Source organism: Callospermophilus lateralis, chromosome 6 (assembly GCF_048772815.1).
Source record: "Callospermophilus lateralis isolate mCalLat2 chromosome 6, mCalLat2.hap1, whole genome shotgun sequence".
Classification (NCBI taxonomy): Eukaryota; Metazoa; Chordata; class Mammalia; order Rodentia; family Sciuridae; genus Callospermophilus; species Callospermophilus lateralis.
This window is the reverse complement of record NC_135310.1, coordinates 113,636,498-113,663,356: the sequence shown is the minus strand read 5'-3', so window position 1 is coordinate 113,663,356 and position 26,859 is coordinate 113,636,498. Positions and strand designations below refer to the sequence as shown.

Below are 26,859 nucleotides of genomic sequence, written 5' to 3'. Positions count from 1 at the left end.
CCTCACAGGACCAACAACAGAATATCAGACCCTGGTGGCCAGATCTTCTTTGTGGATGAATATTTGGGCTCCCATTGGGGGAGATTTGGGGCATTTTAATTGCGTCTGAGTTTTTTGTTCAACTTCTAGGACTGCTTCAGTTTCCAGTCTGCAGATCCCAGCCTTTGAAGTTTCAATTTTATGATTTATATTTAAGTCATTTTATCTCATTTAAGATACCTGGGTGGGAGGAGAGGAAGCCAAGGGAGATAGGTGTGCCATCTTGCTCAGTCGCCACGAGACATTTCAACCCAAGGGTTTGATCCAAGGTCCAGAGGGAGCAAGCAGCTCTCCCAGTAACAGAGTCCACAAAGCATCCTGATGCCCAGCTGGGCAAGGAGACTGAAGAAAGGAGTCCTGGGAGAGGAGGAGCCCATGTGGAGAAGGGGAAGATCTCAGCCGGGCCTTGCACAGAGTGGGAGGCAGATAAACTTCCTGTGGTTGGTCAGCTTGGAGGGAGGTCAGAGCCAGGAAAATGGATCTTAAAGTGCTCAAATCCAAGGTGAGGGTCACCCCTGATGAATTCAGCGACTGGAAGTTTTCTCCTGCTGGCTTTTTCTCACAGAGCTGTGGGGTTCAATGCTCATGGGAGTGTCCAGTAAGGGGCCAGGGGAAGGGAATAGGTATTGTTCCTGTATCCAGAGATGTGGCTGATGGACCCAAAGTTCTGGGGCCTGGACTGGGCTAGCAGAATCAGAGACCCCATCATTACTGTCCCAGCAATGTCCTTCGAACCTGAGGAAAGAGGGTGAAGAAGAAACTCATAAATTAAAGTGAATCCATTCCCTACCCCTCTTGGCTGCCCCTTTCTCTTACCCTGACCCATTCCCTGATCTCCAATCCTTCTGCCTTTCTCCCTTCTCCCCGCCTCCAGCCCTCCTCTTCCTTCCCCCAATCCTTCCAATATTCTCTGCTCTTCTCCCTCTGAAGACAGAGACTGGGGCAGAGCCGGGGCATGAGCCTCCAGGAAAGCCTCTCTCGTACCCTGAGGTTCATTCTTTAAGAAATAATGAGTATTTCAATTAGACTCAGCTATGATTTCCCCGGCCATCTTCTTCCATTGGACAGAAGCTGGCCCGGCTCCACGGCCACCCAGCCAAACCCAGCTCACTCACCCGGGATCGCCAGAAGCTCAGGAGCACACACAGGATGAAGAGCACCAGGCCCTTGGCCAGGAGGAGTCCATACTGCACTGAGAGCAGGAGCTCAGGGGACGCAGAGCCCAGGAAGGAGGGAGAGCGTGACTCCCTGCAGGAGGGGGAAGCAGGAGAGAACATGGGCGGGGCGTCCTTGTCCCTCTGTCCCTGAGCTAGGATCCCTGTGGCTAGAGCCTAATTAGGTGCATAGGGATCCACCCTGAACTCACTGTGAAGGAACAAAGGACTCCTGGGTGCAGACAGGGGCCACAGGGGTCTCTGAGCTGCAGAGGAGCCCTGGTCACAGGAAACCCAGGCTTATTGGATGGAAGGAAAGAGAAGAGCCAGGTGTCAAGGCTCAGCTGCTAGGATCCAGAGAGCCAAAGGGCGGGCAGACTCCCTAACCAGGTCAGACAGACAGGGCCAATAGGAGGGCCCAGAAACAAGAGGCAATGTGGCCAGACCACAAAGGCAGACCGCTGGGAGGAGGCAGCCCCCAGAATCAGAGCTCATGGGCCAGTGCAGGGTCCATGGAGAGGGACTCTTGGGACCCAGCCATCAGGGGGCCTGAGTTGTTGCCTTATCTCTGATCCTAAGTGGCTGGTCAGGCCCTGGGCAGTCTCCGGGCCTCATTTCCTCAGCTGTGATATTTTGCCTGATCTCAGAGATGCTCTGCATCCACCCTGGCCTGGGTGGGGCTGCCTGGGAGACAGGAGCACTTCCGCTTCGCAGCACAGCCTCAGCCTTCCTGGGGCCACATCTCTTGCAACACCCAGTACTTCACAGAGTCCTTACTTTGCCAGTTGAAAGGTGCAAGATGGCAAGTTCTAAGTTGACGTTTCTTGAATGTTTTAACAAGTGTGGACATCACTGTATGCCTACTGCCATTCCCTCTTTAATAAATGCCTTTAATGTGCTTAGCCATTTTCCTTGGGGATGCCAGTCTTTTCCCTGTGGGTCAGTACCAACTCTTTGTATATTATAGACAGTATTACCACATTCGTTTGAGACTTTTTTAATTAATATTTTTCCCAGTCTGTTATCTGCTTGAGAACTTTTCTCATGATGTTTTTCCATTGAATAATTGATTCCTCATTTTTGCCTTATAGTTTGTGCTTTTAATTTTTTTCCTAGATCCCAATTTTTTATTTTTATTTTTTGATTGACATGTAATAGTTGTACACATTTATGAAGTACAATGTGATGTTTTGATTCATGTATATATTGGGTAGTGATTTAAAGCTTTGTGTAGAAGTCCTTCCTCACCTCTAGATCACTCAAATATTCATCTGCCGTATTTTTTTTCTATTAACTTAATCATTTCACTTTTCATGTATATGCAACTGGAATCCATCCAGAGTTCGTCTTTGTATATGGGTAGGAATCTACTTTTTTGTTCATTTTTTTCGTTTTCAAATAGATTTTGCCAGTTATTTCAAGGATGTTTTCCAAATAATGGGCCCTTTGCTCCATTGGTTTGTGTCACCTCCTTATTTTAAGTATGTTCCCTTTATATAGGCAGATCTGTCTGGAATTCTTTAGCCATTTATCAGTTCTGACCCAAGCACTGTGCTGCTATTAATAGTATCACAATATTTTGCAGGATAGAGCCTCTTCTCCATTTTTGCATTTTCATGGTAGACTTAGCAAGTCCTGTATCTTTATGTTTCCGTATAATTTTAGAGAAAATTTATCAAGTTCTTTTTAAAAATTAAACTAAAGTTGAGTTTGGAGTCACACTTATGAACTTTTTTAATTTGCAAGAAATTGAAATCTTTGTAATATTATTGTCTCATTCAAGATCATGTATTATTTCTCTTCACTTAGATCACCCACATCATTTATTAGCAATCAAAGATTGTTCCCCAAAGAGACCTTGGTTAAATTAATTCTCTATAGAAAGTTTAAAGGTTTTATTTCTGAAATGAATAGAATCTTTTTTTTTTTTTTTTTGGTACCAGAGATTGAACCCAAGGGTGCTTAACCACTGAGCTACATCCCCAGCCTTTTTTTTTTTTTTTTTTTAATTTTGAGATAGGGTCTCACTAAGTAGCTTAGGGCCTCATTAAATTGCTGAGGCTGGCTTTTAACCTGTGATGCTCCTGCCTTGGCCTTCCAAACATCACTGCACCAGCTAGTATCTTATTTTGATTAGATTTTTCTAAGATTTTTTTTTCTTAGAATTACTTTTGATTTGGGTCAGTTGGTCTTACGTCTGGCAGCCTCTTTCACAAAATCTAATAGTTTATTAATTCTCCCTATTTCTAGGTTAGACGATTTCATCATCTATCTGCATATTTGACAGTTTTGACACTTCTCTAATCTTCTTTCCTCTTACCTATCCTCCTTTCCTGGAGCAGTGGCCAGGACCTCTAATACTATACTAAACATTAGTGGCATCTATAAAAATCCTTTATTTGCATTTATACTTTCTCCACTCAGTAACACTTATTATAGTCATAAAATACAATGACCAAGTTTTATCTTCCTATTTCTATTTAATTAAGAGTTTTTCTCAAGAATATGTGGAACCTTTTCAGCCTGGCACAGTGACACACACCTGTAATCCCAGCGGCTCGGAGGCTGAGGCAGGAGGATCGCAGGTTCAAAACCAGCCTCAGCAAAGGCAAGGTGCTAAGCAATTCAGTGAGACCCTGTCTCTAAATAAAATGCAAAATAAGGCTGGGGCTGTGGTTCAGTGTTTGAGTGACCCTAAGTTCAGTCCCCAGTACCCGCCTCCAAAAAAAGAATATGTTGAACCTTTCCTAAGGCCTTTTCAACATTAGTTGATCTTTTCCCTAGAGTTTACTAATTTGGTTCATTTACATTGATAGATTTTCTAAAGTTGAACAATCCTTTCAGTCCTGGAATAAACCCCACCTGATCATAATCCACATATTCTTTTTCGTTACACTATTGAATTCACTCAGCAATGATTATCTTGATTTTGATTTTATGTTCATGATGAACAGATAGTTTGATTTCTTCTATTTCCTGTAACCAGTTTTAATATTAAGATGACACTAGCATCTTCAAATGTTCTGAGCAGGCTTGGCTTCTTTTCTATTTTCTGCAACATCTTGTATAAAATATAAACCAAGTGTTTCTTAAAAGTCTGGTGATATCTACGAAATCATCTCAAATTTTCTTTGAAGACTATTTATCTAACGTTTCAGATTTTTTTCATATGCACTAATCTACTCAAATCTACTTTTTATTGTGTTACTCTTAGACTATTATAACTTAGAAATCTGTCTGCTCCTAGGATTTCAAACAAGAATTAATTCATTAAAATATCTTTGTAGACTGTGTAGTTATTTTCTTTTTTCTTCTCTTTGTTGTTTATTTTTATCTTTAATCATATGCAGAAATGTTTTATGTATATATAGTAATATATAGTAATAAGTATATGCTATATATCTTTGTATCATAATCTTTTACCTTAAATTCTATTTTCATTAATGTTAATATTATAATTAATATTAAGATTACCACAACATTTTATTTCATGTAAGCCAACTTTTTAAAAGCTTTTAGAATCTTTTCTTTTGTAAGTATATGTCTTACAGATAATATATTGGTGGGACTTTTTTTTTTTTTAATTCAAGAGCCTGACAGTCTGTGTCCTTATTTTGTAAGTTTAACCCACTTACATTTATATTAGAACATATTTATGCCTTCTTCTTTCATTGTTTTTCCATTTAGTGTGATTTTTTTTAAAAGTTGATTTTCTACTTTCCTTTGGTTAGAGTGTCATTTTGCTGGTTTGAAGGGTCAACATTCTCCGATTGCAACCTTGAACTTGTGACTATCTCTACATTTTGCCTCTCCTGAGACAAGTAGGTAACGTCCCCCCGGGCCTCCTGGTCTCTCTGCCTCACCCCATGTCAACCTTGTCAGGAATGGTATTTTTAGTTGTCACAGATGTAGTTTCCCTTCCTCTTTATGAAAGGAGGCAGGGAGGGAAGGAAGGAACTTTACCAACGTGCTTGGTCACACTTCCTCACCTCTTGCGGCATCTCTGGATTTGGGTTCTTGTCTAAATTTTAGAGTACTTCCTCCGAGAGCGTTTTCAGTGGGGATCTTTGTGTGTGGCAAACCTTTGCAGATGGTGGAAGTCCTGAAGTTTCTGACTTCACACTGGAATGACGGTTGGGCTGGATGCAAAATCCTAAATTCAATGTTCTTTCTTCAATATTTAAAAAACATTACTCAATGGTCTTCTTACATCCAGTTTTCCTCTTAGGAAGTCTGGTGTGAATCTAATACTTGTTCCTTTGTCGGTGATCTGAATGCCTTCAGAATTTTCTGGTTTTGATACTCTCCCATTTCACATAATGCATCTAGAGGTGTGTGTCTGTCTGTGGGCATGTCTCCTACTTTCAATCTCAGATCTCTCCTTTTTCTATGATTCTGAGAAATTCATATTCATTCCTTCTTCAAATATTTCTCCCTTTCCATCTTTTCTTACTCACAGATCTACTTTTTATTGGGTTACTCTTAGACACTACTCACAGTGCTTAATGCCTACATGTTAGTACGTCTGTTTTTCTCCTTCATGTCTCTTAACTTCTCTTTGATTATTTTTTTTAAATCTTCCCATCCTTTCCAAAAACTTTCTGTGAAAATTCCTCAACTTTTCTCCAACTCCAACTCAACCCCAACTCCAACTCACTCTCCAGAATAGTATTGTCATTTAGCTTTTTTTGGTGGTTCTTGTTCTTGATTTGCAGTTTATGTCTTCTCCTACCCCCTGAGGTGGACTGATCATATTTACTGAGAGTCGTTGTATTGTTGGTTCCTGCAGTTGTGCTTTGGATGGGTTTTATTTGTGTTCGCCCTCTTGTAAAGTAGGAGTTCTTCTAAACTGACAAATTATTTTGGCTTGTGAATTAAGATTCTTTGGGGGTTCTCAGATATTCAGCCTTGCAGAGAACTGAAAGCTAAATCCTTTAGCCTGGTGAGTTTCAAAAGTGCGAGGGCTAAGCCCCAGAACACAGGGCCTCGGGCACCCCCATTTGCTGCTATTCTTGCCCCCTGGTTGGGGTTTCACCTTTGAACTCGCTAGGCGATGCATCTTAATTCATCATCCTTCTGTCATGGAGTTTGGAGGAGGAGGAGAGGGCTAGGGAGTCAGGGTTTACAGGTGATTGATTATTTCCATCAATCTCTTATGCTTTTGCTATGCTCAAGGTCCCCCAGGGCACCTGAGGGCTGTGACAGCCTATATCTCAGTGAAGGGACGCCCATGGCAGCCTCAATAACCCTGAGGGCAAGGGTCAAGAGCAGAATTTTAAAATGATCTTTTCACCTTTTGCTAGCTGATATGTCTAGCCAGCACTGCCCCCAGGATGTAGTAGCCACTGTCCATATCCACCATCGACACACACCAACACAGCCTCCAGTGCCCGCTTTGAGGGGGTTCATTTTATCTCGCTCCAGAAATCCATGTTTAACTGTCATTTCTACACTTTCCCCTAAGTTAAAGACCTGCCGCCTTCTCTCCATTCCTCTCTACCAGCTGTGCCTCTGGGTCTTGGGAACTCCTCTGCAGGAGGAGAATTCTTGGGTCTCCTCTCCCTGGTTCCAAAGACACAAGAGCTCTCTCCCTGGTCATCTTTTCCCAGGACTTTCCCTCCCAGGGAGACCCCGGACTTACCCCTGCTCAGAGCCATTGACGGAAGGGCTGGAGGTTCCCTCCGGAGAAGTGATCAGAGCTAAGGAGGACACAAAGAAGATGGTGTCTTCTCAGAGGACCAGAATTGTGGGTGAGATTGGATCCTAAGAACCGAAAGAGGAAGCAGAGAAGGGACAGAACCAGCTTCTCAGGGTTCCTTAGAGCAGGAGTAACTAGGCCTGAGATCTTTTTTTTTTTTTAATTGACATTTAAAAACATACAAATTTATGGAGTGCCTCGTGATATTTCAATACATGTGTACAGTGTATAATGTTCAAGATCAAAGTCTACTCCTCAGATGCTTATCATTTCTTTATAGTGAAAACATTCAAAATCCTTTCTTCTAACTTTGTTTTAAAACAGTGCGTTATCATTGTCAACTGTCACCCTATTGTGTAATAGAACACCGAAACTTCGTTCTCCTAACTATAACTTAATATCCATTAGTCAGAGTTCTCCAACCCTCCTTCCCCATAGTCTCTCCGGCCTCTGGGAACCACCTCTCTCTCAACTTCCATCAGATGAAATTTTTAATAATCCACGTATGAATGAGATCATATGGTACTTGTCTCCCTCTGCCTGGATTATTTCACTTAAAATAATAGCCTCCAGTTACATCCACATTGCAAATGACAGGATTTCGTCCTTTTCATGGCCAAATAGTATTTCATTATGTATATGTACCACATTGTCTTTATCCAATCATCAGTTAATAGACCCTTAGTTTGTTTCCATTTCTTAGCTATTGTGAATAGTGCTGAAGTAAACATGGGAGTTCAGATGTTTCTTTGAAAGACTGATTTCATTTCCTTTTCATATATAGCAAGTAGTGGGATTGCTGGACTGTATGGAAGTTCTATTTTTTAATTTATTTTTTAGTTTTAGGTGGATACAATATCTTTATTTTATTTTTATGTGGTGCTGACTATTGAACCCAGTGCCTCCCAGGTGCTAGGCAAGCACTCTACCACTTGAATTTCCCCAGGCCGGAAGTTTTATTTTTTAATTTTTAAAGGAAGCTTCATACTATTTTCTACAACAGCTGTACTAATTTACACCCCCCCACCAATGCTGTGCAGGGGGTCCCTTTTCTCCACATCCTCAGTAGCACTTGTTTTGATAACAGTCATTCTTACTGGAGAGAGAGGTGCTATCTCATTACAATTTTAATTTGCATTATCCTAATGATCACAATGCTGAGTATTTTCTTCTCTCTCTTTTTTTTTGGCCATTTTATGTCTTGCTTGAGGGGGGAAAAATGTCTATGTGAACAGATCCTAAAATCTTTAAAACCACTGAAGTCAAATCCAAGGGGAAGAGTCTCTCCACAGGCTAGTGGGAAGTGAGGGGCGGGGCTGGGACACACAGGTGCAGGTCTCCAGTGCAGGACTCCCTCCGGGGGCACCCAATCCGTCGTGGAATTTTCATGAGTGGATCAGCTAGTGCGAGTTGATATCCCTGTGTCTTAATCCCTGAATCCACCAGCCCAGACCACCCGGAGGGTGGAGCACCTGCCTGGTCCCTCCTTCCCTGAATCTGAGGCTCTCTAAGTTGCCTGGTCATCTCTCTTCCTTCCCCTGGCTGAGACCCCACACCTACCTGTCATTGTTGGGAGCCAGGGTGCAGTCCCCGCAGAGGAGACTGAGGCTATAAAGAAAAGGCAGAGGTCAGTGTGGGAGCCCAGAAGGGAAATGAGTTCTGGCCCCAAGCTGTTGAGGGGAATGAAGGGCCCAGAGATGGTTCTTTGGGACCCCTTAGGCCAGCAGTGACCTGCACTCAGGTCTGCCCACCCCAGCTGTTGATGTGCCTGTGCACGAGAGTCAGAAAGACACCCCGGGCTCCTGTCGCTCAAGCCCTGGACGTGCCTTCCCCCAGCTGGGTCCAGGACTGGCAGGGAGGCCAGAGATGCAAACCCAGCTCTGGGGACAGGACTCCTTGCTCCCCCAGAGCAGAGCAGAAGGCCTGTCAGGAATGGGGGTGACAGAGGCATGGGACAGGGATCAGAAACCTTCCCCCCAGGCCCCTGGGGGAGGGGGCGTTTCCTCGAGAAAAGTGCCCACCTGGAGACACCACCAGGGTGATGTTTCTGAAGGTGTCGATCAGGTTCTGGGACGAGTTGAAGCTTCCACACAAGTAGACGCCCAAGTCTTCCTCCCTCAACTGAGTCATGGTGACCATGAAGAAGCCAGCCTTGGGGTGGTCCCAGATTGTGTGTTGAGCCTTCTCCACGGCTGTCAGAGGCTGGGAGGTGGTGACCAGCCTGGTGCACCTGCCAGGAGACCTCTGCCGACACCAGGTCTTCTGCACGTAGGGCCCTTCCTGGGGCGAGGACCGGCACTGCACCACCAGGGTCCCGCCCACCACTTCACGAAGCTCCTCAGGTGTGACCGTCAGTCCCCAGGAGCCTAGAGGAGGAGCCCTTCGTCAGATCCCTGGCCAGACCCCACCACTCATGCCTCGGCCCGGGAAAGGGGAGAGGAAAGGACATCTGCACTCACAGCATGTCCCCAGAGCCAGTCCTGTGGTCACAGAGCCAGCCCGCTCCCGGCCCCACCCTTGTCCTTCACCACCTCCCACCTCACCTGGGACCAGCAGCACCAGGGCCACAGGGTGCATGAGCAGGCGCAGGCCTTCCCACGCCATGCCACCCACCCTGTCCCTGTTGGTGGAGGAGAAGAGAATCGGGAGGCCTCTGTGGAGAGGGAGTCAGAAGTTAAAGCTGACCCTGCTCAGCATCTCTGGGCTGGACACACTGAAAGGTCAGTGCCTTGATTGGGGAAGTTATTGGCCTGGGAAGGCGGGTTCTGTGGGCACAGGGGCCTAGCCTGGATTGGGGGCCACCAACGGCGGAGTCTGTCTCTGGGCCTCCATACCTCAGTCCTGCCCCTGAGGATCCGCCCTCTTGTGACCCAACTTCTTGTGCCTGCCAGCTCCACACCCTCCACTCCCTCTCGCCCCTACACGCTGGCTGGAAGGAGGTCTGAGAAGGCTGAGAAAACTGTGAATTAAGAGGCACTTCCTCTTGTCTCTCTCTCTGTGCTCCCTATAACTGGTCAGGGCCCTTGGAGCCATGCCCATAGTCCTGGTCATGTCCCCAGAGCAATGCGGTAACCTCATCCCAGGCACAGTGGGGTAATGGTGTGTCTTCACCTTGGTAAGTTTTGGGAGGTACCGACTTCCATTCCAGGAGGTGTAAGTATGGTCCCTGGAAAGTGGGGGGGCGGGGAGTTGGAAGGAAAGTGGGCATCGAGAAGGGATCATCAGACAAGGGCCTGGGTCCCTTGCAGGAAGAGAACAGGCAGGAGGCTCAGGACCATCTCAATCAGTGTTGGTCCGGTAAATACCTGAGTGGCCAGGAGGCTGAGGCAGGAGGATGGCAAATTCAAAGCCAGCCTCAGCAACTTAGTGAAGCCCTAAGCAACTCAGTGAGACCCTGTCTCTAAATAAAATATATAAAAGGACTGGGAAAGTCGCTCAGTGGTTAAGGGCCCCTGGGTTCATTCCCCAGTACCAGAATAAATAAATAAATGCATGAAGGAAAAAATGAGGCCAAACTTGGAACTATGGAGCAACAGGAGGAAGTAATATTGGATTATAGTCCAGAGTGTAAAGTGGATGACTCTGCGTCCAGACGGGTGTTACCAAGAGCTCCATGATGGTCTGAATGTAGTTCCCCCCAAATTCATGTGGAATGCTAATCCCGAATGGATTAGCTGCTCTTGGTGAAGGGTCCTCAGAGCCCCTCTCCAGCCTCTTCCCTCTTGCTGTGGAGGCTGAGCTTAGAGCAGGGCAGTGATCTTACAGCTCAGCTGGACCTTTGAACCTCGTCTTTGAACCCACACCCAGCATTTTGCCCTCTACCAAGCAGCCCCCTTCCATCCCAAATATGGTACCTCAAAATATGCCATTTTGACATATGGGATTCCTGGTAACTGAAGGCAATTAAAAATCTATAGCTGCAGGAATTGTTCTCGGCCCTCCCTTTAGCTGCCTAGGAGCAGGGCATCAAATCCCCTCTGTCAAGGTGTCCCCTTGTTTTGGAGGAAAGATTTATCTTAGCTCTTGGTTTCAGAGGTTCATGGTCAATGGCGCCATCTCTTTGGTTCTGAAGCGGGGTGGAGCATCATGGGGGAAGGGCATGGGGGACGGGGAGCTGATTGGCTCCAAGCAGAGTGAGAGGAGGGGCCCAGGGGCACACCTCCAAGGACACACTTCCTCTTAGGGCCCATCTCCTACAGCTCCCAATTAATGCCCTCAAATTGTTAATCCACCAAGGAAGGAAATCAGAGCCCCCATGATCCAATCACTTCCCCCAACCCCCCCTCTAAACATGGCTGCGTTGGGACCAAGCCTTCAACATGTGAACCTATGGGGAACAATCCAGATCCTCATAACACCCCCCTTACCAGAAAGAGAGGACACTCACCCCTGGAGAGAACATTGACCCAGATAAGTTTGCATAAAGAGAACTTAACACAATAGCTCTTCCCCTTCCATGTCTTTCCCAATCACTTCCAAAGACTCAAAGCCCAAACCCCCTTCCACTGTTAAGATAGCATGTAAGCCGGTACGGTGGCTCACTCCTGGTAGTCCCAGGCTAAGGCAGGAGGATTACAAATTTGAGGCCAGCCTCAGCAACTTAATATAAACAAATAAATAAATAAAAAGGACTGGGGATGTAGATCCATGCCAAAGTCCTCTGGGTTCAATCCCCAGTATCGAAAGTAAATAAATCATATATAAGCCCCTGAGTCTAACTGCTTTATTTTTTTTGAGTTCTACTTCTTTTCTGTGAACTCCCATGCACATAAAATATGAATAAAATTGTTATCCTTTTCTCCTGTTGATTTGTCTGTTGCTACTTTAATTCACAGACCCTCAGACAACAACCTAAGAGGTAGAGAAACTTTCTCCACCCTGATGCTCCCCATCATTCATCCAAACGGACTGCATCAGGCTCAGGGATAAAGCAGGAGAGACTCAGGGAAAGAGAAAAAAGAACTTGAGGCACCAAAAAAAATAAGCCCTTTCTTTTGAGAAAGAAAACTTAAAAATAAAAAAAAAAATGTGTTTTTACCTTTAAGAGGACAATCTGCTTTAATTACGTGGAAACTGTAACATAAGCAAAGTGTGAACGTATATAAGTTTATGATATAAACTCGGGTGTGAAAGTAAGTTGTATAATGAAAGTTTTAATCATTTACAAGCTAAATTTACAAGGAACTGAAAGCGTTGTTAGCTGACCAGTTATGTTGAGCAGAAGTCTATAAAATCAGCGGCTGACATTGCTCCCCGAGGTGACGAGACTGTCCTCTAGTTCCCTGTCCAAGCAGCAGCCACAGGCAGTGTCAGGACTGACATAGGGTGAGGGTGAACACAGAGCTGGATTTTGATCTTCGGCTGATTTTCATGAAATGCAAAAGCCCTGTGGTCAGTGGCTATCACTTTGAATAGCACTGGGCCAGGTGACAGAGATGACTCAGACCACGCCCTGCCCACCCCATCCCACCAGCTATAAGGGACCCACCTCTTTGCTGTGTTGTGTTTGTGAATGTCAAAACCGTGAAGTTATTGGACGGTGTGTGAGAATATCTTCAGACATTGTCTAAAAGACAGAGTCCAAATATCATTGTGCTTCAGATGGGGGAAGAACACCTTCAATAAGATCCCAACAATATCAATCATAAAGGGAAAATGAATGGATCTAATTACATTGTCGAATGCAGGCTTTCCAGAGAAGGTAGCCCCAGCAGAGCTGTCACAGAGGTGACACTTGAGGGCGACCCAGAGGGAGACTGCATGGCCAGGAGTTATTGAGGAGTCTGGTTTGAGGCAGGCCCTTCAAAGGCGGGACTGGATTCAGACTGGGTAAGGATCGTGATCCCACCATCCTATCCGAGGGTGCAGTGCCAGATTTTGAAGCAAGAGATTTAAAGAATCTTGGGCGGCCAACTCGCTCTGGGTGGGTCTTCCAGGAGCTTCCTGTAATGGACAATCAAACCATTTCCCTGGATAAGAAAACTCCCAGAGAAAAAAGTGATCCGAATAGCAGAGCTGTGTTACAGACGGCAAGGGGTGGCTTGTGTGCTCAGAGCCCAGACAGAACATGGGCACAGATGGCTTCAATTTTTTTTTAAAGTTTGTGTTCACTTTATTTTATTTTTTTTTTAATTTTTATTGTTGGTTGTTCAAAACATTACATAGTTCTTGATATATCATATTTCACACTTTGATTCAAGTGGGTTATGAACTCCCATTTTTACCCCATATGCAGATTGCACATCCATTGATTTACCTATTGAGATGGCTTCAATTTGAAAAACAGAAATGTGTCTTTCCAACATGGTCATTGTGGGTGAACGGTCAGGGGAATGACTCCACAAGGACACCCTGATGACCCTGCCTGGGAACACATGGGCCACACCAGGCAAGGCCTGAACAGCAGCTTCTCTGAGGCATGGCAGGTGGCCCTGTGCTCCTCCTGGAACATAAGAGACCTGGAGGCCTGGGAGGCCATCTCCCAGTCACCTCCTGTCTCCCCTGAAGTCAGTTGTCACCTCCTGGTTCTAAAGAGCAGGAGGCTTTTCCTGCCCCTCAGAAGAGAGCAGCAGGGGTAAGACCCCACAGCACAGCAGTAGGGTCTTCTGTGGTTTGGGGGACGGGACCAGGACCACGAGTAGCTGGCAGCGGCGGCTAATCTTCCTTTCATGGTCTATGTAAGTCATAAACTGAATCTGACAGTGGCTCACGGTACCTTCACTGACCAAATCAGTCCAGCCGTGGCCACAGCCTTATCTGCTCTTGGGTGTGCTTAAAAGTAACAGGCTGAAAGAAGAGGTTGGCAGTCTCAGACCTGACCCTGAAACTGAACCAGGGGTTATTACAAAACAAAAACAGAACAGCCGAAGAAAGGAAATCCAATTTAAATGGTCAAAAATAGATGATACGCTTCTGGAAACATCCAAATGCTTACAAAGCCCGATCTCATTAATTATGAGACAAATGCTCGTTTTAAGGCCTGGAGAGGTCACTTTGAACACATCAGCTCAGCAGAACTAGCAGGTTGGACAACACTCACTATGGCCAGAGCGTAAGCAGGGGAATCCTGGAGCCCTGCCACAGCAATGTAAGGAGCCTGGCTTCTGCAGAACAATCTGGAATTTCTGTGTGGAATAAGCATGTGGAAATCCCACACCCGGGGTCTCACTCCCAGAAGTCTGCCATGGTTACTGTGTTTTGTTTCCGGTTAATGATATATTTGCTGCCTCAGATGAGCTGCTCTTCAGGTCCTGGCTGGCGTGGCCCATGTGTTCTAAGATCATGTTTTGTATATTTTCTTCCTAAAAGCCATATTGATTTCCCCTTTCATCTTGGAGTCTAATTTGAATCAAGAGGGGAGAAAGCCTTTTTCCTTCCCCCCTTGTGGATATCCAGTCGACCAGTCAGTCTTCAATTTGAGGTCAGCACCATCTTTCCCACTAAATCAAAGAGACACCTGGGTGGCAGTCGCGTGGCCATACAGCTGTGGGCATTTCCCTGAACCCTCTATTCTGTTCCCTTGGTCTATCTTGCTTTATGCCAACTGGGCATGTATTGTAGAAAAATTCTCATGTGGGCCCTTCAGCAATGTATTGTGTTGGGGTGGGGGTGGGGGGTAAATATTTTTAGTTGTCGATGAACACAGTACTTTTTATTTATTTTTCTGTGGTGTTGAGGATCGAACCCAGTGCCTCACACCTGCTAGACGAGTGCTGTACCACTGAGTCACAACCCCAGCCTAAATATATTTTAAAGTTTTGGTTTTCACTTTTCTGTTCTTTTGTGTATGTGAGAGAGGGGTGTCTGACAGTAAGGAGTTGAGACAACTTAGGTGCCATCACTAGGGGAAATGAAAAAGTAAAATCTGATGTTTACATTATATGGAATCCTACATAGGAGAAAAATATTTTTTTGAAGTTTTATTTTTTCCATTTACTTTCTAAAACAATTTTATCAGTGCATTATAATTATACATATCAGTGGAATTCATTATAACATATTTATACATGCACATAACATAATTTGTTCAATTTCATTCCCCAGTATCTTCTCTTTCTCTCCCCTCCAACCGCCCCTGGGTCCTGGGTCCCCTTCCTTTATTTTACTGGTCTCCCTTTTATTTTCAAAGGTTTGTTTTTGTTTTTGTTTTATGGGGGGATGGTATTTTGGTACTGGGGATTGAACTCAAGGGCACTTAACCACTGAGCCACACCCTTAGCCTTTTTTATATTTCATTTAGAGACAGAGTCTTGATGAGTTGCTCAGTGCCTTGCAAAGTTGCTGAGGCTGGCTTGGAACTCACAATCCTCCTGCCTCACCTCCCAAGCCACTAGGATTATAGGCGTGCACCATCATGCCCAGCTTAAAGATTAAAATTTATATATGGCAACAAGGATAGTATCAGAAGCATAGCAAAATATTGTATAAAATGTATAAATATAGTAAATTTATAAATATAATTTACTGTCAAAAATATTAAATCATGACTTTCGTACAAATAAAAATAAAGACAGATTAAGATCTTTATCTGGAGGTGTAGTTCAGTAGCAGAGTGTGTGCTTGGTGTGCACAAGGCCCTGGATCCTCAGCACCAAAAAAAAAAAAAAAAAGTTTTTTACTTAACTCACTTAGTAACTCATATGCCAGAGATGTAATAACTTGTTTTTTAAAAAAGAAGTCAAGCCAGACACCATGGCACATGTGCATCTCAGGAGGCTAAGGCAGGAGGATTGTGAGTTCAAAGCCAGCCTCAGCAATTTAGCATGACCCTAAGTAACTCATATGGATATGGCTCAGTGTTAAAGTGCCCCTGAGTTCAATCTCTGGTACAAAAAATAAATAAATAAATAAATAAATAAATAAATAAAGTCAAAAGTACAATTTATGTGATATAAAGAAATGTTGGAATGAATTGCACATGGAGACAAATTAGTCTTGATTTTATTTTTTCCCCCACAGCAGGAAAAGACAGGATAGAAATTTGAGAACAAAAATATTATTTCAATTCACAGAAGAATGGGTTCATTGTGGAACATTCATTCATGCAGTGAACATACTTTGATCTAGCCACCCCCTAACCTTCCCCCCTCCTCCTCTCCCCCTGGGTCCCTTTCTCCTCTAACAGTCTCTCTACTGCTCTCCTGTCTGTTGTCTTTTCCTCCTAGATTCCACTTGACCATCAACTGCTATTGACAGAGTCGAAAAGCCACTCTCATGGTGACAGATGACACAAGGATGGTGTGCAAGATGGGTATGCAGGACAGCTTTTCTCTTGATTTGCAGGTTTTTTAATACAGTTGAGTGAAATTTGTCTGAAAATAAAGCCACAAAATTAATTCTATAAATGTTCAAGGATCTACATAAGTGTAAGTAAGTCTAGGAAAGTGGATTGAAAAGATGTACAGAATAAAGATGCCAAGGAGGGGGCAACGGGCAGAGTGGAGCCAGAGGGTGAAGGTGGGAAATATTTAAAAACACATTAAACTGAACAAGTGCAAATAATTTCCACAGGTAAATGAAGGCCCTGAAATAAGGAGTATGCTGACTCCGTTTTGGGCGCTTGAAGGTCTTGAAAAAAAGACAAAAACCGCTAAAGCTGAAACAGCACTTTGTGTGCACCTCTAGTCCCAGCTACTCGGGAGGCTGAGGCAGGAGGATAGCTTGAGCCCAGGAGTTTGGAATCGGCTGGGAAAATGTGGCAAGACCTCATCTCAAAAAAAAAAAAAAAAAAAATCTAAAACAGAGCATGTTCACCTGCCTGCATTGAAATTAACCTTCCCATGGGGCTGGGGCTGTAGCTCAGTGGTAGAGTACCTGACTTTCATGAGTGAGTCACTGGGTTTGATCCTCAGCACCACATAAAAACAAATGAAATAGGAGTATTGTGTCCAACTACAACTAAAAAAAAATAAATAAATACTATTTAAAAAAAAAAAAAAGAAAAGAAAGAAATTAACCTTCCCATCTTCCTGCAGGTAGGTGTTCCTTTATTATGTGACTGAGAGGGCAGAGGGCCAGCCTGGGAGAGGAACTGGCTTCTTCCCAAGTGCACAGCGCGTAGGAGAAGAGGGGACTCCACACTGGGCCTTCCAGTGCCAAACATTTGGCTCTGTTCCCAGCAGATTTCATTAGGAGCAATGGTTGGGCTGAGGGAGCCTGGACTCAGGAGACAGGCCAGGACACTTGACAGATGGACAGTCCTAAGCCAGCAAGAGGCTTCAGCTCAAGGCAGTAGATGAGATGGTCGCTTCCCTTCAAGCCCCAAAGAGGACTCCAGTCCTTGAAGACTGGCCTGTATCCTAAAAGACCTGCCCTTGGCTCCAAAAGCAATAATTTCCAGTTTTACAAGTTTTCAAAAACTTTTGGGATGCTAAAATGGAACGATTTTCACTGACGTGACCGCCTTGGAAGCTGAATTTTGCCACGTCACTGACTGATTAGCGATCATGTGGGTGCCCCAGGAATAGATTAAAGAAGACTGGTGATAAACACAAGTCATTTTCTCAGACACCACGAAGTTTCCAAGAAAAGTGTCATAAATCCTGGAACAGGAAAAGTAGGAATTCGTCCTCTGCATCTGTCTCTTTTTATGCCTCCAGGGTTATATATCACATTGTGCCCAATGTGCTATTTTGGGTAACTGGGACCTTGCTATTATGACTTTTATAAATGAACAATAGTGTTTATTTGGAATAATAAGACCGAGAGTGGGTGTTTATTTTCCACTTAATTATATTTGTCTTTCATTGACCATACAAGAAACAATAAAACTCTGAATTTTAGTTTGAACTACCTTTGTGTCCATTTCAACTGCGATCGTTTTGGGTGCGTGCTGTGGACTTGACTTTCATTCCCACCCCCTTTCATGGGCTTTTCTTCAGCAAAGTCTGCAAAATCATTTCTCACACTCACTGGCAGCTGGGCTTCCAGATATTTTGGACTCCACCCACCAAACACATTCACACAAGACTAAAGTTTGGGGCCAAGTTAACTGGGAAGCAAGGCACACATTTTGCCAGCAAACCCTGAGTCAAGTCTGAACTGTTTCTACAGCCAGTGCTGTGCCAGCAGCTTCCTGTTGGGGGAACTTTCCAGATTCCTCTAATGCCAGACTGGTAGCCCCTTAATAGTCCCATGCTGTAGTGCGGCTGTGGGAGTCATTCCCAGATCTGATGGTTGGATCTGATGCTGTAAACCATTTAATACTCTATTTTTTAAAAATCCCCTTCTAGGGACTGGGATTGTGGTTCAGCAGTAGAGCGCTCACCTAGCACCAGCGAGGCCCTGGGTTCAATGCTCAACACCATATAAAAATAAATGAATAAATAAATAAATAAAGATATTGTGTCCAACTACAACTAAAAAAAAAAAAAAAAAAACATGTATTAAAAAAAAAATCCTCTTCTAATTTTGAGTTCAAAGCCAGCCTCTGCAACTTAGAGAGGCCCTAAACAATTTAGGGAGTCTCTGTCTCTGAATAAAATATAAAAAGAACTGGGGATGTGGCTCAGTAGTTAAGCACCTCTGGGTTCAATCCCCAGTACCAAAATAAATAAGTAAAAATCCCCTTCTACTTAAAATAGGTAGACTGTATTTTGTTGTCTTCAAGTGAACATTAACTCATGCAAGTCCTAAGAAAATAGATGCCGTGTGGGGACTGGTGGGCAGCAAAGCAGGGAGGGGGCAAAACTCTTTTTCTGTTGCTGTTGCTTTAACCCTTATTACCCTCAAGGGCATGAAGTTGTGAAGAGGATTCAGGAGACAATTGTTGGTCTGCTGTGATCCTAGGGGACGGGGGAGTGGACACATCCCTTATCTCAAGCCCAGGGAGACAAGCTTCAATGTCAGGACTTGGAGAGCTTGTCCAGTGTCCCCTGCAGTTTGGAAGAGGCAGCCACTATGTCTGACTCAACTCCAAAACTGATCAGCTAGTCTGATGGTAGCTGTACGGGAGCCACCAGGGCCACGTGAGACTCTTGGGTGAGTGTTCCCCGAGGACTGGATGTCACTACACATCTGTGAGGCAGTGGGCTCAGGTTGTCGCTATTGATCCTGTCCAAAGAGGCTGCCTGGCGCTGCAGAAGTCCACAGAAGAAAATAAGAAGTGGATTGTAAAGGGCTTGGGGGCCAAAGGAGGAGCAGGAACAGCTGGCCAGAAAAGAGACACATGTGCCTGTCTAGGAATCTACGGGTGAAAGAGCCCACAGCAGCACCTGCCGGGTTGGCCTCCCACAAGCACCCTATGAAGGAACCCCAGCTGGAACCCCATGGGGCACAGGAAGACCTCCCCTCTCTTTCCTCCTCTCTCCCCTGCTCCAGCCTGGCTTCCCACACTGCAGCTGGCAGGTGGAGATGGCAAAGCAAAGGAAGCAAGCCAGCCTGTCCCTTCTGTCCCTTGAGGGGCTCAGATCCACGGGTCTGGGAAGGAAGCTTCACTTTAAAAAGGACCCATCCTTCCCTGTGATAATTACTGAAGCTTCTTTCAGAATAAACTTTGTTTTTGGTTTTTTCGTTTGTTTGTTTGTTTGTTTTTTTGGCTTAAAAATGACCAGAAGGGAATAGGTGGAGAATTTCAGGGACAGAGAAGTTCGTCCATGGGATATAATGGTGAGTACATGCCATTAAGGCACAGAGCCAAGGGAGAACCCGAATGAGGACCACGGACCTCGCAGTCCATGTAGGTCCATTGGCCGTAACAAATGCACTTCTCTGAGGGGGTCGTTGAGAGTGGGGAAAGTTGAGGGGGACAGCATGGAAGCATATGGGAACTCTGCAATTTCTCCTCAGTTTTGTTGTGAACCCAAAACTGCTCTGGAAATAAGTTTATTTTTAAAAAATTACCAGCAGAGTGAGGGTCTTGGCGTAAGTTTCACCCAAGGGCCAGGAAGTCCCCAGCAGGACTTCTGGAGGCCTATATGGGGAGGGATGCAAGGTCCTTAGGGGAACTCTTCTCTGTGAGTCCCAGTTGCTCTATTTAAGGCCCACATCCCTTGCTGTCCTGGGGTCCCTGCTGATGTCTCTGCTAATAGCTCCTTCCACGCAGCTCTCTACCCTGTCTCCCACCTCAGGGACGGACAGGTGCTGAGCAGAGAGCTCACAGTGGGACTTCAGGAAGCCTTCCATTTTCCCTTGAACTGTGCATGGAGTGTGCTGTCACTAGGGCAGGAAGGCAAATGGGAGGCCTCTGGAGAGGAGGTTTCCCTGGGTCCCGTTGTGCTGAGGGATCTGAGGAGTGCTGCAGTCACGAGCCACTGAAGCAGGAACAAACTTTATTTCTGAACTCCACCAGCACACTCCACACACACTCCCCAGGAACTCTCCCGAACGCCAGGCACTCGGCTCCACCAGGAACCACCAACCGGAAATCCCTCCTCCAGCACTTCCCCAACCAATGGGAACTCTTCGGGAATCCCCGCGAGAACTCCAAAGTAGCAGGCCGAGGCGGACAGCAGGGGTCTAATATACACAGCTTAACATAACCATTATCATCCTAATGGCTTGCTGGCATTACCTCTCAACCACTATGTTCTGGCAAAAATGCCATGCGTCATTCGGACTGGGCTATGGCTCTCAGCAGAGGAGCAAGAGAGATGAACAGCATTTGGAAATGACCGTTCAAGCCAGCCCAGGCCTGAGTCCAGCCTCCCCACCCTGAGGAAAGGGGCTGCTTACCTCCTGTCAGTTCCTCCCATCCTGCAGGACCCGCTCAGCCCGCTTGGCATCGATCCCAGCATCTTGACCCACGCCTGGCACTGTCCCAGGGGCTGGCCCTGCCCCCTGACCAAAGACTTTCTGAGAAGAGAAATCAGGGCACAGGGGCTGGGAACCGCACCCTCCCCAGCATCTGGAGCAGGTGTCTCAGTCCTGCCTTCATTTCACCTTAAGTCTGGCCACGTACCTGAGGCCTGGGCTTCCGGAGGAGGACAAACAGGACTGAGAACACCAAGCCCTTGTTCAAGATGAATCCACAGGTCACAAAAATCAGAGCAGGAACATCAGGCAGCTCCAGAAGTCCTGCAGGTCAAAGGCAAGCGTGACTCCCTCCACCTGACCCTCCTGAACCCAAAGGGTGGGTGTCTGTTGAGTGGACAGCTCTGAAGACCCCTGCTCCTGCCTCTTGGCTACGAGAGGGCCAAGCAGGTTTTTATACCCTGGGCAGATGAGGTCTCCACCTTCCCCACCTCAACCCTGCTCTCCGCCACCAGCCCCGCCCCCACCCCTACCTCCTGCACACAGCTGTGCTGATCTGCCTTTCCACCAAGGAGCCCAAGGAGGCCCTTCGTGTTCCCTGTTGCCTACAGCCCAAAGGGCATGACTGCCAGATGTTCAGGGTTCCCTGTGACCTGAACGTGTTGTCCTGCTTGACCCCACCCAATGGCTCCACTCCACTCAGTCCTCGGCTTTGTAGAGGACACATCTCCTGTGCGTCTCCACCCCTGCTCCCTCTTCTCTCCAACGCCAGTCCCCCACCTCCCTTCTGCCCTTTCTAACTCCTCTGTCACCCTTGAGGTTTCTGGTACCCACCTCTGGCTCCACCCTACCCAGGGCTCTGAGGGTCTCTGCTCATGGGCTGCTTAGAGCTGCTCTGTAAGGAAGGGCTTCTCTCACGCCTTCCTCAGCTCCAAGTCAGAGTCTTCCGATTGCTCAGACTGCACTAGCCAGGAGGCCACCCCTCTAGGCGCAGCCCCTTGTCAACAGGGGTACCGAAGCCCGAAGCCCTTTGACCTTAGCTCCTCTGACCCCCTCCCTCTGGGGCTGCTGGATGCCACCTTGATAGACCAGCACCCAAGACTTGGGTGGGGCCTTGGGATAGAAATCTAAATGAAGGTCATTCTTCCTGCTTGTGTTCAGGACCCCCTGGCAGCCCTCTGGGTGGTCCAGGCTGACCCTCTGGAGTCCACAAGTGTGTGTGTGTGTGGGGGGGGTGAGCCCAGGGCCCCAGCTAAGCTCTGCCCTGCTTCAGTCTCTGCAGTGATCCTCAGCACACACAACTTACAGCAAATCTGGACTCTTTCAGGGTTGGTTCTGTCTGGTGCGGATCATGCTCTGGAAGAGATCAAAGCTCTTCAGGGTCTTGACTGAGACCTGGCCCCTACTAGGTGCCCAGGCGATGATTGACAAAGATGGGGCAGCATACCCTGAGCTATCCACCCAGCCTGGCTGACTTCCTCTGAGCTGGGGAGGGACCTCCAAGGCGTTTGGAACAGCTTTCTTCTCCTACAGGCTGAGCCACTGTTCCACGGAGCTACACTGGTTGGGGGAAAAGGTTCACAGAGTCCCAGAAGGGCAAAGGTAGTGGGGTTCAAAACCACCAATGCACCCTCCCAAGGAGCAGGGTGGACAGGGGGTGTCCACAGTCACACAGTGGAGCAACAGAGCCAGCCCCCAGGCCCGGGCCTCCCAACCCTGTGCCTGTGTATGTGTGTGACACCCTGTTGCTCTCAGCCTTCAGAGCCTCATCCAGGGCACCTGGCCCAGTTCTTCAGCTCTCAGCCCCTCCTCCACTCAGCCCATCACAGTCCAGCCAACCCACACCCCATGCCCAGAACCTCCTCCTGGACTGACTTCCTGTTGGTGATAGATCTTGTCCATCAGGGAGGGCAGGGAGCTCCCTCCTCATGCCCTCTGCAGCCCACCTTTCTCTCCCCTCAAATCCCCACCCCAGGATTCACTTCCTAATTTGGGGTTGGTGGGACAACATCCATCACCTCCCAACAGCCTCACATTACGTAGGTTTCTTTCTGAGCTCAGTCACTGCTGTGTCCTTCCCCACCTCAAAAGCTGAAGAACAAATGGAGAAGGCATCTCCACCGTCCATGGAGGAGTGTCCTTTAGGTGGGCTCAACAGCACGCCAGAAAGAAACCCCAACTATTTATTTAACCTAGCTGAGCAAAACCCAGTCCCTGACTCTCTTACGCTCTCCAAACAACCTCAGTGATCACTACAGGTGTCCTTTGTGGAGGCTTCTATCTTTTTCCCCCTGCAATTCCTCTAGGCAGGGACAATCTGTGCAAGATGTCATTTCCATCACCACATTAGCCTAAAGTTTCCTTAATTACTGGAGAGAAGAAATGCAAAGCTGCTATTAAAATGTTACCTCGTGTTATTTATGGTTTGAGGGAAATAATTATGTTTGGGTTTATCCTGTGTTAAGCTTGATACAGTTCTTATTGACTAGCATGGGCTCAGTCACTCTCAATCACTTCTCCTGTCTTTATCAAGGTTTGAGTTAGCCAGGCACGATGGCTCTCACCATAATCCCAGCCACTCAGGAGGTTGGGGCAGGAGAATTGCAAATTTGAGACAAGCCTGAGCAACTCAGTGAGACCCTGTCTTAAAATAAAATAATAGGGTTGAGGATGTAGCTCAGTGGCAGGGTGCTTGACTATTACGCACTAAGCCCTGGGTTTGACCCCCCCAGAGCTGAAAAAAAAAGTTAAAAGGACAGGAATCCACCCACTGGCACCTAGAGCTGCCGACTTTGCCAAGTGTGAAATGTAGGGCCCTTGTGTCTCCGACCCAAACAATGAGTATCATAGCGAAGAAGCCCCACCAGTTTACTGCAGCCCAGAAATAGTGCGGGATTTGCCCAAGCTCACTAGGTATATTCAAGTCAAAGAAGGATCCAGAACCTTCTGTCACATGCAATCTGCAATGGTCACACCTTGTAAAGACCGCAATTTCAGTTCTTTGACAGTTTTCAAGGACTACGGCTGAATTAATAAAATATTCCTGAGTCTAGGGCAATGGAGCTGCTTAACTATAAGAACCCTTTGTTAACTATTGGGGCCACGGCACGCTCCAAGCTTTGAGGAATTGTTTGACTCTGTTCCTGAGGTCCTACCTGCAATGCCCTCCCTTTGCCTGCTAACTCTATTTACAGATCCTAAGAAGTGTGACTTGGACCCAATCCTGTCCTGAGAGTCATATGTTCAGGCTGGCAGAAGAGCAAGACCCCATGGTGGTGGAGGCCACCCAAACCACAGCTCCAAAGGAGATCAATTGAGAAGGTTGAGGCAAAAGCGTGGGACACCCTCTCCCATGCCATGTCCCCACGTGGGCTGACAGGTTTTTTTAACAAAGGGGTGTCCTCGCCAACAAGAAGCAACTAAAGGCCGGTGAAAGGCCCTTCACTGTGCTCTCTACTACTTTTTAAGTCCATTGAGAAAAGGGACAGTGCCTTACTGTCAAACTGAGCCCATTTCACAGATTCTCCAGGGACAAGAAAATGGAGTGAGTCCTGTGGGGGCCCAGCTGCTCCACCTGTCTGCCAAAGGACCAGGTGAGTTAACCTCTGGAGTGTCCCCTCACACTGAGAGACAGCAGCTCTCCCAGACCAGCCTGGCACCTCGAAAGTCCCAGTTGCCAGTTTCCCACAGAGTCCGGTGGTGTTTTCGTTCACCGCGTCCAACTTTCTTGTTTCACAGGTGAGAAAAGTGAGGCCCAGAGAGGAGTTGTGTTTCTGAGTCTCAAAGTCACAAAGCAAGAGAATGGAAGGCCCAGGTGCCCTGACTTTGGGTCTGGAATTTCCCTGTTACCCTCTGGGCAGCAAGCCCTCGTGGCGGATAGGATCCCAGCCCACCCTCTGTGCCTGAGGAGACCCTCCCCCGGGAGTCCTGGGTCTCCCTGATGCTCACCACTGCACTGTACTAGCCGAATCCGATGGTGCAGGATGACAAGGTTCTGAGAAGTGAGGTGGATCACACACTGGTACAGCCCTGCGTCCCCCCTCTGGAGCCCGGTCATGGTGACTTTGATGATGGCTTCAGTGGGATAATCCTCCAGCAGGTACCTCCCAGCCTGGACCAGGTTTAGGTCTGCATTTCTAGTCTCCGTGATCACCAGAGTCTCCAGGGGGCCCTCGCTCCTCACCCGCTGCCAGGCCTTCAGGCTGAAGGTGTACTTGTTGATGTTGTAAGGACAGGTCACGGTCAGGTTCCTGCCCTCCTGTAGACACTTCTGCTCCTCACTTTCACCCTCAGCTTGGAGCCCTAGAGGGAGGAGTCCCGCACTTTACTGGTGTCCCCAAGAAGCCGAGTCCTCCACCCTCTCCGTCTGTCTCCATTCCACTGATCCAGAGGGGAGCCCACCAGAACAGTCCCTGCTGACACTCTCCTCTTTCCCTTCTTGGCCCTCAATACCACGCATCACCCGGCGTCGTCATCCATAGCTTTTATTAAGCACTTACTATGCCCTAAACTCTGAGCCAGGAGCTTCCCACCCATCTGTCATTTGTTTGATTCTTAGGGCAACTTTCTGATGTACTCGCCATCCACAAAATGAGCACCTGTGTCTGGGCACTATTTACAAATGAAGGAACTGAGGATAGGGGAGGTTAGGGGAACTGCCTGAGGTCAGAAAGTGGTAGAGCTGGGATTCCATCGCAGCTCGGACTCCACCTTCCTTCTCAGAGCCTTGCTAGAGTGATTTCCATTTCTCTGCCCTTGGTGCTTATTTACCTTTTCCTCTCTGCATGCCTCCTCTGCCTCCTGACTGAACATGTTCCTCCAAAGGGAGATTAGCTTTGCATTTCTATGCATCTCCCGGGATGCCAGCGTGCGTGGTGCTGGGAGACGGCTTGGCTGCTCCACATCACATCCTCAACTTCAGGATGCCCCAGAAGAACCTCCAACCTGTCTTATGGCACAGTCCCTGCCGGACCAGGGTGGACAGCGTGCTCTGCGTCTGTTGCCTTCCTTTCCCCTGACCTACCTCTAGCACAGGCCCTGATCTCATTCCAGTCCATTCTAAAGAAATGAGAGAAAGTTCCTCTTAGCCTCTGCGTTCCTCCAGATGGTCTCCGCCCCTAGCCCTGAGCTGCTCCTCCCACCCCTCACCCTCCTGCCCTTACCTGAGACACAGAGCAGCAGCAGCAGCAGCCCCAGTGGTGGCCACCTCTGCTGGCCTGCCCCCTGCATCCCGTCCTTCTCCCCGAGTCTTCTGTCTGCCAGGGCCTCTCTAGCAGCAGGAGGACCTTGCCCCATGGGGGGTGTCTACGGTCGTCCCCCAGAGGTGCTGCTGTTTCTTCAGATTGAGAAACCCTGAGGGAAATGTAACAAGGGAACAGCCCAGGAAAAAGCAGAAGGTGAAGAGACAGTGTCCTTCCTACCTCTATTATGTCACAGTCGTATTGCGAAACACTCAGCGGCTCCCCATTCTCTGCCACAGCAGGTCTAGCCCCATCCGTGTGGGGTCCCCCCTCTGCTCCACTCTGTGCCTCTAGTCACCAAAACACTGCCATCAACTGGCCACTGCCCACCACATCCTGCCAACCCGCACACCACAGTCCCCATCTGAAATGACACTGGGCATCCAAACTGTGCTCACCCTCTAAGGCCTAGGCTGAGCTTTCAGATGACAACACCTTCGCTAGTCTTACTCCACACCATGGTTCTCAGGTATGGGCAGGTGGCTGAATCACTCCAGAAGCCTGGCAGTATACACACACATGCCAGGACTCTGAGTTGGCAGGTCTGCAGAGATACCCAGGAGTCTGCATGGTAGCAAGCAGCCTAAGTGACTCTGAGGCAGGTGTCCAAATAGACCATGCCTGCAAAAGCCATGTTTGTATTCAGATGCACCTTGAGGCCTGCTCTGAGCTCTGCCTGTGTAGGATGTAGACTTCCCCAAGCAACCTAGTCAGGGCATAGACACGGACACCACAGCTATAATAGTGACAGGTGAATGACCAGGAGGAGGCCCTGGGCATTTATTCCAGTTCTCTCACTTAATCCAGTCAGTGCTGCAAGAGTATGCAATGGATGCTTGTCATCTTTTGACTCTCTGGCACCAAATACTTTACTGGAAAGGTGAATGTGGCCCAATGCATAAGTTTTCCTGAACTATGGACCTCTGCTTCCCCTTCTGTTAAGTAGGAAGGCAAATATTCCTCCCACACTTCTTCCGGTCAGCTATGACATGCCTACAGGCACTGACCTAAGCTCAGCAAAATGCATGATTTCACCCGG

General features: G+C 47.2%; 2 protein-coding genes across 2 annotated transcripts; both read right to left on the bottom strand.

Moving 5' to 3' along the window:
• Positions 1 to 747: 747 nt before the first annotated feature.
• Positions 748 to 9,495, bottom strand: LOC143401976 (trem-like transcript 4 protein). Its single transcript, XM_076859514.1, has 6 exons — positions 9,435 to 9,495; positions 8,913 to 9,257; positions 8,452 to 8,499; positions 6,835 to 6,892; positions 1,155 to 1,287; positions 748 to 774 (listed from the first exon to the last, which is right to left on the bottom strand). Exons 1-6 carry the CDS (start codon positions 9,493 to 9,495, stop codon positions 748 to 750), a joined length of 672 nt encoding a protein of 223 aa, XP_076715629.1.
• Positions 9,496 to 20,568: 11,073 nt separating this feature from the next.
• LOC143401975 (triggering receptor expressed on myeloid cells 3-like) lies at positions 20,569 to 25,875 on the bottom strand. The gene is made up of 4 exons (XM_076859513.1): positions 25,743 to 25,875; positions 24,529 to 24,882; positions 20,789 to 20,904; positions 20,569 to 20,682 (listed from the first exon to the last, which is right to left on the bottom strand). The coding sequence occupies exons 1-4, from the start codon at positions 25,873 to 25,875 to the stop codon at positions 20,569 to 20,571; spliced, it is 717 nt and encodes a 238-aa protein (XP_076715628.1).
• Positions 25,876 to 26,859: the final 984 nt, after the last annotated feature.

Coding starts and splice junctions, on each gene's coding strand:
- LOC143401976 (XM_076859514.1), bottom strand. CDS start 9,495: ATGGCGTGGGAAGGCCTGCGCCTGCTCATGCACCCTGTGGCCCTGGTG. Junction 6,893..8,451: donor CTGGCTCCCAACAATGACAG/GTAGGTGTGGGG, acceptor TGTCCTCCTTAG/CTCTGATCACTTCTCCGGAG. Junction 775..1,154: donor TGAGCTTCTGGCGATCCCGG/GTGAGTGAGCTG, acceptor CTCTTTCCTCAG/GTTCGAAGGACATTGCTGGG.
- LOC143401975 (XM_076859513.1), bottom strand. CDS start 25,875: ATGGGGCAAGGTCCTCCTGCTGCTAGAGAGGCCCTGGCAGACAGAAGA. Junction 24,883..25,742: donor GCTGCTGCTCTGTGTCTCAG/GTAAGGGCAGGA, acceptor TCCTCCCTCTAG/GGCTCCAAGCTGAGGGTGAA. Junction 20,683..20,788: donor TCCGGAAGCCCAGGCCTCAG/GTACGTGGCCAG, acceptor TTCTCTTCTCAG/AAAGTCTTTGGTCAGGGGGC.